The 12,725-nt window shown below is 36.2% G+C and overlaps 1 protein-coding gene across 6 annotated transcripts in view; it reads left to right on the forward strand.

Moving 5' to 3' along the window:
• The window catches only part of HACD4 (3-hydroxyacyl-CoA dehydratase 4), a 100,297-nt gene that overhangs the window by 15,812 nt on the left and 71,760 nt on the right, over positions 1–12,725 (forward strand). For 3 of the 6 annotated variants that reach the window (XR_010841962.1, XM_067041425.1, XM_067041426.1), the window contains exons 5-6: positions 3,450–3,556; positions 6,502–6,627. Coding sequence is in view for 4 of the 6 variants with exons in the window: in XM_067041425.1 (XP_066897526.1) it covers positions 3,450–3,556; positions 6,502–6,627 (233 nt within the window). In the remaining 2 variants the exon portion in view is untranslated. Of the gene's footprint in view, positions 1–3,449; positions 3,557–6,501; positions 6,628–7,518; positions 8,759–12,725 lie in introns of those variants that run through there. The other 3 variants (XR_010841961.1, XM_059072510.2, XM_059072511.2) reach the window with 3 other exon arrangements.

Below are 12,725 nucleotides of genomic sequence, written 5' to 3' on the forward strand. Positions count from 1 at the left end.
GATTTTAGTGTATTCAAAGACATGTGTAAAGACATCACCACTATCTAATTTGAGAACATTTTCATCACCCCCAAAAGAAGCCCCAAATCCATTAGTAGTCGCACCCAATTCTCTTTTCCTGCCAGCCCTGGCAACCACTAACCTACTGTCTGTATGTATTTGCCTATTCTGGACATTTCATGTAAATGGAATCATATAATATGCGCCCTTTGTGACTGGGTTCTTTCACTTAGCATAACGTTTTCAAGGTTCGTCCATGTTTTTTTTTTTTTTTTTTTTTTTTTTTTTTTTTTGCGGTATGCGGGCCTCTCACTGTTGTGGCCTCTCCCATTGCGGAGCATAGGCTCTGGACGCGCAGGCTCAGCGGCCATGGCTCACGGGCCTAGCCGCTCTGGGGCATGTGGGATCTTTCCGAACTGGGGGATGATCCTGTGTCCCCTGCATCGGCAGGCGGACTCTCAACCACTGCGCCACCAGGGAAGCCCTCGTCCATGTTTTAACAGGTGTCAGTATTTTATTTCTTTTTATGGCCGAATAATATTCCATTATATTGATATACCCATTTTTATTTATTCATTTATCAGTTGATGGACATTTGGGTTGTTTCTACTTTTTGGTCAGGAGGAATGCTGCTGTGAACATCCATGTACAAGCTTTTGTGTGCACATATGTTTTCACTTCTCTTAACTTAGGAATGAAATTCCTAAGTATTGAACCTTTTTAAAACTCATTTTTTTCTCTGTAAAATGGGGGCAGAATTATCTTCCCAATTTAACCTAGAGTGACTTTTTGACAAGCAACTTCCTCAACCTGATAAAAGCATCTGTGAAAACTCCACAGCTAATATAATGGTTAATGATGAAAGACTGATCTTCCAAAGATCAGGAACAAGACAACAGTGTCTACTCTTGCTTCTTGTATTCAACATTGTACTGGACGTTCTAGGCATGTCAGTTAGGCAAGAAAATGATGTAAAAGCATCCACATTGGAAAGGAAGGAGTAAAATTATCTCTACTGGCAGATGACATGATCTTGTATATAAAAAATCTTAAGGAATTCACTAAAAAATATTAGAATAAGCTAGTTCAGCAAAGTTGTAGAATACAAAATTAATATACAGTTGACCCTTGAACAACGTAAGGGTTGGGGTGCTGACCCTCCGCACAGTTGAAAATCCACATATAACTTATAGTTGGCCCTTTGTATACAGGGTTCCTCTGTATCTTAGGTTCTGCATCTGGATTCAACCAACCCCAGATAGTATAGTACTGTAGTATTTACTATTGAAAAAAATCTGCATGTAAGTGGACCCACTTAGTTCAAACCTGTGTTGTTCAAGGGTCAGCTGTACAAAAATTAATTGTATTCTACACATTTGCAATGGCCTATCCTAAAATAAAATTTAAAAACCAAAACATCAAAAAATAAAGTACTTAGACATAAATTTAACAAAAGATGGGCAGAACTTGTACACTAAAAACTATAAAACATTGTGCAGAGAAATTAAAGAAGATCTAAATAAGTGGAAAGATATATTCCGTGTTTATGGGTTGAAGACAATGTTTTTAAGATGGAACACTCTTCAAGTTGATCTACAGATTCAATGCAATCCCTATCAGAATCCCAGCTGGCTTCTTTGCAGGAGTTGAGGAGCTGATCCTAAAACTCATATGGAAACCCAAGGAACCCAGAGTAGCCAAAACAATCTCAAAAAAGAACATAGTTGCGGGGCTTCCCTGGTGGCGCAGTGGTTGAGAATCCGCCTGCCGACGCAGGAGACACGGGTTCGTGCCCTGGTCCGGGAAGATCCCACATGCCGCGGAGCAGCTAAGCCCGTGAGCCATGGCCGCTAGGCCTGCGCGTCCGGAGCCTGTGCTCCGCAACGGGAGAGGCCACAACAGTGAGAGGCCCGCATACCGCAAAAAAATAAAAAAATAAAAATAAAAATAAAAAAAAATAATAAAAAAAAAAGAACATAGTTGGAAGATTCACACTTCCCAATTTCAAAACTTACTACAAAGCAACCAAAGTTGCACACATCAAGACTGTGATAACGGACATAAGGGTATATCATGGAATAGAATTGACAGTCCAGAGATGAACTCTCAAATTTATGGTCACTTGATTTTTGACAGGATGCCAAGGTCGTTCAATGGGGAAAAATAGTCTTTTGGTCAAATGGTGCTGGGACAGCTGGATATTCACATGCCAAGGAATGAATTTGGTCCTTTACTTTGCACCATACAAAAATTAACTCAATGGATCGAAAACCTAAATGGAAGAGCTAAAACTATAAAACCCTTAGAAGAAAACATAGGGGTAACTGTTTTTGATCTTGGATTTGACAATGGGTTTTTAGATTTAATACCAAAAACACAAGCAACAACAAAAAGAGATACATTGGACTTCATCAGAAGTGATTTTTAAACATGAAAAGATTCTTACCTACTCTTGTAATAAGAGAAAAAAAATCAAAGCAGTGAGATACCATTTTTCCCTTATATTGGTAAAGAACAAAACTTTGATAACATGCTGTGTTTGGTGAGTGCTTGCACTACTGATGTATATATAATATATAGTATATATACACATAGGTAAGTATATGCAAAAATATTTTGGAAAGTATATATGAGAAATTGGCGTTGGTCATTGCCTCTGAGGAGTGGAATTAGGGTCCTGGAATGAAAGAAAGATTTACTTTTCTGCATTCATGTTTTCAAGGTTTTGAATTTTGTTTTGCCATATTTATGCACTGCCTATTCCAGTAGTTCTAAGTATGGTCCCTGGACCAGTGGGATCAGCATCACCTGGATCTTGTTTGTAATACAGATTCTCAGGTCCACTGAATCAGACACTCTGGAGATAGGGCCTAACAGTTGGTGCTTTAGCAAGCCCTCTGAGTGATGCTGATGTATGCTTAAGCTTGAGAAATGAAAAGATTTTGACTACTTCATCTAGTACATCATAAAGGAAGATTTAAAACCAGCTCCTATACCCAAAACAAGCTCCTGAGGCCAGTTCTTTAATTATTCACACAAGATGGCACATATTTTTTTTTATTTTAAAAATTCATTACCTAGATGTTTACAAGTCTGTCTGTCTTAAAAACTTAGCCTCTCCATAAAATGGGCTTGGCTTCTGAGTGAAATTGAAGTCACTATTTGAGGAAACTTGTAACTGTAATTTGCTGGGGGATAAGAGTTACATCTTTCTCTCTTCCCTCTATAATTATCTGTGATCTGCACCATAAGACAAGCCAGACTGACACGGTTCCTCTCTCTCCATTTTTTACCTCTTCTCCTGCTTACACCACAGGAAATAAAGTAAGGAATTTGCATACTCCAGTTTTATCTGTGTATTCAATTACATAGTAAGGTATTTTCTTCTCCTGCTATTTCCCAGACATTAGCAGCAAATGATGTTTATGAGCAAACTTGTCTCCTTTCAGGTACACTTACAGCATGTTATCAGTCATTGGAATATCCTATGCTGTCTTGACATGGCTCAGTCAAACACTATGGATGCCGATTTATCCTTTGTGTGTTCTCGCTGAAGGTAAGAAAAGAGTGACTTTTCTGTATTGCTTACTGACAAAAGCAGTCCTGTTATGATGATTCACAAAACTTTTTGATGATTAAGTTTACTATTTTTGCTACTGTTCAGCTGACTCAGTGTTATCTTTCCTGGCATACTTCCCTTGATGCAAAGAAGCAAAACATTAAAAAGTCAATTTAAGGGGGAAGCAGCTCTGCACAGTAGACAAAATATTGGATGAGGAATCTGAGGGCCTTTAACTTCATTAACTTGCTGAGTTTGGGTAAATCATTTAACCTCTCTAAGTCTGTTTACTCATCCAAATGGGATTTAACATTCAGTGACTCAGTGATTATTTGTAATACATAGAAATTCAGTTCCCCCTTGGCTGGACTAGCCTTCCCACTTACATCTACCATGCTGCCTACTCTCTGCCAGTGACAGTTAACCCTGCCTTTAGACGAGTCATTAGTTTCTCAGGGAAGCGTTCCTCAATTTCCTCATCAACAGTAATTCCCCCAATTTGTAAGACCTATCTTAGTTGTAATTAGACATTTGTGTGATTCTTTGATTAATGTCTATTTCCCTGTCTAGCCTCTAAGCTCCATGGGGATCTGGAGTTGTCTTTGTTTCTTTCTTCCTTTGTCTTATGCACCCAGTATACATGCTCAATAAACAATGAATTATTAAATACAATGTGAAGTAGGCTAATTACTTAGCCTAAATGTAAACCTAAAGCTTAAAGTCAAATAATTGAAAGCATCAGTTTGCAAAGAGCTTGAGGATATTTGGGGAATATGTGCTTTCCTCTGTAATGGATTTAGCAGACTTGTAGGGAACTCTGAAACAGACATGATAAAAGTTTTTGAAAACCGAAGGCATAAAGAAGTTAAGAGAGCACATGTTAAGTAACTATGGGAAAGCATACAGAAATATTTAACATAAAATGATGGTGACGTTGGCAATAATTATAAAGTATATATGATATAACCACACGTTGTCTATCTACCAGTGAGTAGAGAAAGGGAGCTTATATTATAGTAAATCACATTAGATATAATTTAAAAATCTGTTTTGTTTCCAAATAGACTATGCCAAAAGAATCTAGGGAATAATCTTCTCGAAAACCATATAAAATGGATTGGCCATTTATTTGAGAACAAAATCCATCACTCATTGAAACATTTATTTATTTAGTTAGTTATTATTATTTTTTGCAGTACGCGGGCCTCTCCCGTTGCGGAGTGCAGGCTCCGGACGCACAGGCTCAGCGGCCATGGCTCACAGGCCTAGCTGCTCCGCGGCATGTGGGATCTTCCCGGACCGGGGCACAAACCCGTGTCCGCTGCATCGGCAGGTGGACTCTCAATCACTGTGCCACCAGGGAAGCCCATAAACATTTATTAAGTATATTCATTTGTTAGATAATATGAAAAATACTATAAAGAATATATAAAGGAATAAAGTAGAAATATGACTAATATTTTCCTAAGAATAGGGATGAATAAATGTATAGGAAACTTTTCTTTTTATTCCATAATTGTAAGCATTCTCCTTTCTTAGGAAAGCCATGTTTATATATAGTTGCCATAAAATGCATATTCTTTTATTAAAATTAGATTCATAAACTTATTCTTGCAATTAAAAAACAAAGTATATCCAGAAAAATTTTGAAAGCACATATAACAAAATATCAATAATGATTAATTCTGGGTGGTAGAGCATAGTAATTTTATCTTTATATATTTCTATATATTTCAAATGTCCCAAAGTATAAAAACATGTAGTTAAGAAAACCTGCTTGACTTTTGATAATTCTAATATCTTTTAATAACTGTAGTTTCCCATCTGATAATATAAGACAAAAACCAAGTTCATATTCATAATCAAATCAACTATACTAATAAAATGCCAGAGACTTAGGTGCTGCCCGTGGAAATCTTAGATGGCATGCTTTAGTGTCAGTTGCAGACTCTGCCGATTCCACTGTCTGGTTCTAACAGCTGTGGGTGCCTGAGTTTTCCTCTGTATTTTTAAAAAAAGAAACTAAAAAATAATAAGTTTAGACTCAAAATAAGTTACAAAAACAGTGCATTGTTTCCATGTACCTTCACTCAGCTTACCCTGATGAGAACATCTTATATAACCATAGTACATTATCATTTTATTCCATGAAATGTTATACAAAGTCTATACATGGGACACAATTTCATAGAATGTCCATCTCTTTTTATTTGACACGAGCCTCCTCCCTCAAAATAATTTAGGCCAGCATTTCTCATATGATTCCTCAGAATTTTTATTAAGTACTGCTGGGATGGGGAGGAAGAAAGAGCTATTCCAAGACCAGTTAAGCTGAGGAAATGGGTGAAACCAGTTTCTTTATTGCAGAACTTGACAGAATCTCTGCTATACCAATGTGTGTTATGAAACTCCAAGAGGAGAATATATGAAGCATTTTCCATGTTCATTCGTCTGTAACCCCTACTTGTGGCTAAGAGGACAGGTATTTTGAGATACAATTTTTGGTATGAACTACTATGTATAAAATAAATAAGCTACAAGGATATATTTTACAGCATGGGGAATATAGCTGATATTTTATATTAACTATAAATGGAGTATAGCCTTTAAAAATTGTGAATCACTCTGTTGTACGCTGGAAGCTTATACTGTACATCAACTATACCTCAATAAAAAAACACTAAACTATTTTTGTATAGGCATAATAAAGTAAAAAATGGACAAAATTCAACAAATCACACTGCTATAATGGCCTTGCCAATCTGATCAGCAGATTTCTATATCAAACTATAGCTTTGGCAAAAGGATTCAGCAATTATCACAAAATGGTTGTTATCAAATCTGGAATATCTTTCAACTATGCATACATATATACACATCTCTGTAGCAAGTTAAGGAGGGAAACCTTCATGATTCCTATGATTCCTTTTTTCTTTAAACAGCATTTGCCATCTATCAGTCACTGCCTTATTTTGAATCATTTGGCACTTACTCCACAAAGCTGCCCTTTGACTTATCCATCTATTTCCCATATGTGCTGAAAATATATCTCATGATGCTCTTTATAGGTAAGTGGCTTTTCTGTTTTGTTTTGTTTTTGCATTCTTTCTGTGCTTTTTGGTTTGTGCTGCCATCTACCTTAGTAGAAAGGTCTGTAAACATGGGAGAGATGGAAAAAGAAGGCTGACATGACAAACTAGACCATGTTAGTAAAGTATTTAGAAGTTATAATGCTTTTTGCAGATCATCATGAGATCAAATATATCACTCTTCACACTGTATGAACAAGAACAGTTTTACTAGCAGAAAATGTAACTGCTTTGTGTATGAAATATAAAAGTTTTCACCACAAACACAAGCATCTACAAAGAAAATCTAGATGTCAAACTAAGTGAACTTGGCTATTTCTGGATTTCCCATTTATATCTGTTCTGTTTCCTGTTTGTTTGCCCTTATGTGCTAGCATTTCCTAGCAGGCAAGTGGGAGTTAGGTGCTAAAGGCTCAAGAGAAATATATAGGACAAAAACTTACAGTTGAGAAAATCTAATCAATTAATTAATTTGTCCAGGAAATTGGGAAACAGACTTCTGTTGTTAAATTTTAGTTTCTCCAGCTCTAACCTTCACAAATCCTTAAGATAATTATTACCTCTAGAAGATAACAGCTATCAGGTATGTAAGAACAACACATAAAAGAGAAGACAAATGTAAAACTTTAGGGGAAATGGAGAGAGCTAAAGAAAAGTTCCTTCCTTGCAATAAACAGAATGGTAAAATGGAGGAGTTTGCTTTACTGCCCTTCTGCAGAAAATCTGGACACACTTTAAGTATTTCTTCTTTGAGTCTCCTTTGCAAGTGTCTTCTCCCTGGACTCCAGGCAACACTCTTTCAAAACCATGGTTCTTTCCACAGAGTTGGTTAATCAGTCTTAATTTTTACCATTTCTTTCTCCACATCAGGTATGTATTTTACCTATAGTCATCTTTACTCAGAAAGAAGAGACATCCTCAGAGTCTTTCCCATTAAAAAGAAGAAAATGTGAAGCATGGCACTCTGATGTGACATAAGAAAGGAGAGGCTGTGGATTCAGCTGCAGTAAACACAACACAGGTGGAAAAATACCTAGTATTTCATAAAAATCCATGATATGCAATAATTGCTCTCCTCCCCAAAACTCTTGACATATACAGCAGTCTGTGTTTCTCACATGTTGTTTTTAGTATGTATACTCTTCACGACCTATTTCACCAAAGCTGTGAATTTTACACAAGTTAAGTTTATATTGTGTGAAGCCTGATTATTTTCCTGTAAGGTTAATGAGAAATAGGATTTTAACTGGAGTAGATTCTGTTAAACTAAGAAACCAAAATTGTTAACCTAAATTACATCTATTTACATATATTTCTTTTTACTTCTGAGTTCCCAAGTAGCAGCTGATCTGTGGGAGGGGAGTGATGTGTAATATATTCTGTATTTTTCTAGAATAACCTATTTTATAGACAGATGTCACTGTCCCCAGAGTAAACACCCACCTTAAACATTAGACACACTTAGAAAATTAAACATTTTTCCAAACCCTGAAAGAGTATTTGTTAGTATTACACAAGTTATTTGGACTTTGATGGTTTAAAAGAAGACCCTGAGGAAAACAGAATAGACCTTCATTTTCACAAATAATGCCCCATATTCCTTTTTAAAAAAATCTAATCAAGCCATATACATACCTTAAAGGAGATAAAAGGTACAAAAATATAGTAAATCATTTAAATAAGGCAAGAAAATTGAGAACCAATGATGCTTCAGATTATTTATTACTGAATTATTATTGATAATTGCTATAAGTCATATGGAAGTCATCACTTATACTTTTGAAAAATGCTCCTTTCTTTGAAGTTCTAAAATATATGTGAATAATTGACTAATAGAATAATTTCTGTACCTTCAGTATATCATTCACTTTTCTTGAGAGAATTATAGAATCTTATTATCCAATAACTATATAAAAGGGGTACTAAATATTTTGTGACAATAAGAACCAGGTGATGGAAATGTAATTATAAAAGATGGGTAATCTTATTTCCACTAGATAAAACATATGAAAAGAAACAATTGAGTATTAATAAAGATAGTTAATATCTTTATAAAGTTAATACATTGGAATTTTAAAATAAGTATTAAAATTATCCTTTTAAGAACTGCACATTTTATTTTGCTTTTGTTTTTATTGAAGTATAGTTGACTTATAATATTATGTTAGTTCAAGTGTACAGCATAGTGATTCAGTATTTTTTCAGATTATACACCATTATAGGTTGTTATAAGATAATGGATATAATTCCCTGTGCTATAGAGTATATCCTTGTTGCTTAACTATTTTATATATAGTAGTTTGTATCTGTTAATCCCATACCCTTAATTTGTCCCTTCCTCCATCCCTCTCCTCTTCGGTAACCACAAGTTTGTTTCCTATGTCTGTGAGTCTATTTCTGTTTTGCATATACGTTCATTTGTATTATTTGTTAGATTCCACATATAAGTGATATCATAGTGTTTGTCTTTCTCTGTCTGACTTACTTCAGTAAGTATAATATTCTCCAGGTCCATCCACGTTGCTGCAAGTGGTAGAATTTCATTCTTTTATGGTTAAGTAATAGTCCATTTTATATGTATAGTGCATCTTCTTAATCATCTGTTGGTGGGCATTTGGGTTGCTTCCATGTCTTGGCTATTGTAAATAGTGCTGCCTGCTATGAACATTGGGGTGCATGTATTTTTTCGAATTAGTGTTTTCATTTTTTCTGGATATATACACGAGTGGAATTGCTGGGTCATGTGGTAGTTCTATTTTTCATTTTTCTAAGGAACCTCCGTACTCTTTTCTATAGTGGCTGCACCAATTTGCATTCCTACCAATAGTGTTCAAGGGGTTCCCTTTTCTCCACATCCTCGCCAACATTTGTTATTTGTAGAATTTTTTTTTTGTGTGTGTGGTACGGGGGCCTCTTACTGTTGTGGCCTCTCACATTGTGGAGCACAGGCTCCGGACACACAGGCTCAGTGGCCATGGCTCACGGGCCCAGCCGCTCCGGGGCATGTGGGATCTTCCCAGACCAGGAAACGAACCCATTTCCCTGGCATCGGCAGGCAGACTCTCAACCACTGCGCCACCAGGGAAGCCCCTTGTAGACTTTTTGATGATGGCCATTCTGACTGGTGTGAGGTGATGTCTCATTGTGGTTTTGATTTGCATTTCTCTAATAATTAGTGATGTTGAGCATCTTTTCATGTGCCTGTTAGTCATCTGTATGTCTTCTTCAGAAAAGCTTCTATTCAAGTCCTGCCAATTTTTTGATTGGATTGTTTTTTGGGATGTTGAGTTGTATGAGCTGTTTGTATATTTTGGATATTGACCCCTTGTCAGTCACATCATTTGCAAATATTTCCTCCTTTTCAGTAGGTTGTCTTTTCATTTTGTTGATGGTTTCCTTTCCTGTGCAAAAGCTTTTAAGTTTAATTAGGTCCCATTTGTTTATTTTTGCTTTTTTTTTTTTTTTTTTGCTTTAGGAGAAAGCAAAAAATATTGCTATGATTTATGTCAAAGAGTGTTCCGCCTATGTTTTCTTCTAGGAGTTTTATGGTTTCCAGTCTTACATTTAGGTCTTTAATCCATTTTGAGCTTATTTTTGTAATGGTGTGAGGAAATGTTCTAATCTCACTGTTTTACATGTAGCTGTCCATTTTCTCCAGCACCACTTATTAAAGAGACTGTCTTTTCTCCACTGTATATTTTTGCCTTCTTTGTCATAGATTAATTGACCATAACTGCATGGGTTTATATCTGGGCTCTCTGTTCTGTCCATTGATCTACATGTCTTTTTTGTGCCAGTACCATGATGTTTTGATTATTGTAGCTTTGTAGTATAGTCTGAAGTCCTGTGGGGTGGTACCTCCAGCTTTGTTCTTTTTACTCAATATTGCTTTGGCAATTTGGTGTCTTTTGTGGTTCCATATTAATTTTAGGATTATTTGTTCTAGTTGTGTGAAAAATGTTATGGGTATTTTGATAGGGATTACATTAAATCTGTAGATTGCTTTGGGTAGTATGGCCATTTTAACAATATTCTTCTAATGTGAGAGCACAGGATATCTTTGTATTTCTTTGTATCATCTTCATTTTCCTTCATCAATGTTTTATAGTTTTCAGAGTATAGGTCTTTCACCTCCTTGGTTAAATTTATTCCTAGGTGTTTTTCTTTTTGATGTGATTTTAAACAGGATTATTTTTATTTTTATTTTATTTTATTTTTTTTTTGCGGTATGCGGGCCTCTCACTGCTGTGGCCTCTCCCATTGTGGAGCACAGGCTGCGGATGCGCAGGCCCAGCGGCCATGGTTCACGGGCCCAGCCGCTCCGCGACATGTGGGATCCTCCCGGACCAGGGCACGAACCCGTGTCTCCTGCATCGGCAGGCGGATTCTCAACCACTGCGCCACCAGGGAAGCCCTGAACAGGATTATTTTTTTGCTCTCTTTCTCTTGGTTCATTATTGGTGTATAGAAAAGCAACAGATTTTTGTATATTAATCTTATATCCTGCAACTTTACTGAATTCATTTATTCTAACAGTTTTTTGGTGGAGACCTCATGGTTTTCTATGTATATAGTATCATGTCATCTATAAATAGTGATAGTTTTACTTCTTTCTTTACAATTTGGATGCTTTTTATTTCTTTTTCTTGTCTGATTGCTGTGGCTAGGAATTCCAATACTATGTTAAATAGAAGCAATGAGAGTGGGCATCCTTTTCTTGTTCCTGAGTTTAAAAGGGACTTTCAGCTTTTCACCATTGAGTATTACACTGGCTGTGGGTTTCTTATAAATGGTGTTTACTATGCTGAGATATGTTTCCTCTGTACCCACTTTGGTGAGAGTTTGTATTGTGAATGGTTGTTGAATTTTGTCAAATGCTTTTTCTATATCTATTGAGATGATCATGTGATTTTTTTTTTTTTAACATCTTTATTTGAGTATAACTGTTTTACAATAGTGTGTTAGTTTCTCTTTTACAACAACGTGAATCAGTTATACATATACATATGTTCCCATAACTCTTCCCTCTTTTGTCACCCTCCCTCCCACCCTCCCTATACCACCCCTCTAGGTGGTCACTAAGTACAGAGGTGAACTCCCTGTGCTATGCTGTAGCTTCCCACTAGCTATCTAATTTACATTTGGTAGTGTGTATATGTCCCTGCCACTCTCTCACATCGTCACAGCTTACCCTTCCCCCTCCCCATATCCTCAAGTCCATGCTCTAGTAGGTCTGTGTTTTATTCCCATCCTACCACTAATCTCTTCATGCCATTTTTTTTTTTTTTTTTTTTTTAGATTCCATATATATGTGTTAGCATACGGTATTTGTTTTTGTCCTTCTGACTTACTTCACTCTGTATGACAGATTCCAGGTCTATCCACCTCATTACAAATAACTCAGTTTCATCTCTTTTTATGGTTGAGTAATATTCCATTGTATATATGTGCCACATCTTCCTTATCCATTCATCTGTTGATGGACACTTAGGTTGCTTCCATGTCCTGGCTATCGTAAATAGAGCTGCAATAAACATTTTGGTACACGACTCTTTTTGAATTATGGTTTTCTCAGGGTATATGCCCAGTAGTGGGATTGCTGGGTCATATGGTAGTTCTATTTGTAGTTTTTTAAGGAACCTCCATACTGTTCTCCATAGTGGCTGTATCATTTTACATTCCCACCAGCAGTGCAAGAGTGTTCCCTTTTCTCCACACCCTCTCCAGCATTTATTGTTTCTAGAGTTTTTGATGATGGCCAATCTGGCCGGTGTGAGATGATATCTCATTGTAGTTTTGATTTGCATTTCTCTAATGATTAATGATGTTGAGCATTCTTTCATGTGTTTGTTGGCTATCTGTATATCTTCTTTGGAGAAATGTCTATTTAGTTCTTCTGCCCATTTTTGGATTGGGCTGTTTGTTTTTTTGTTATTGAGCTGCATGAGTTGCTTATAAATTTTGGATATTAATCCTTTGTCAGTTGCTTCATTTGCAAATATTTTCTCCCATTCTGAGGGTTGTCTTTTGGTCTTGTTTATGGTATCCTTTGCTGTGCAAAAGCTTTTAAGTTTCAT

Source organism: Kogia breviceps, chromosome 8 (genome assembly GCF_026419965.1).
Source record: "Kogia breviceps isolate mKogBre1 chromosome 8, mKogBre1 haplotype 1, whole genome shotgun sequence".
NCBI classification, from domain to species: domain Eukaryota; kingdom Metazoa; phylum Chordata; class Mammalia; order Artiodactyla; family Physeteridae; genus Kogia; species Kogia breviceps.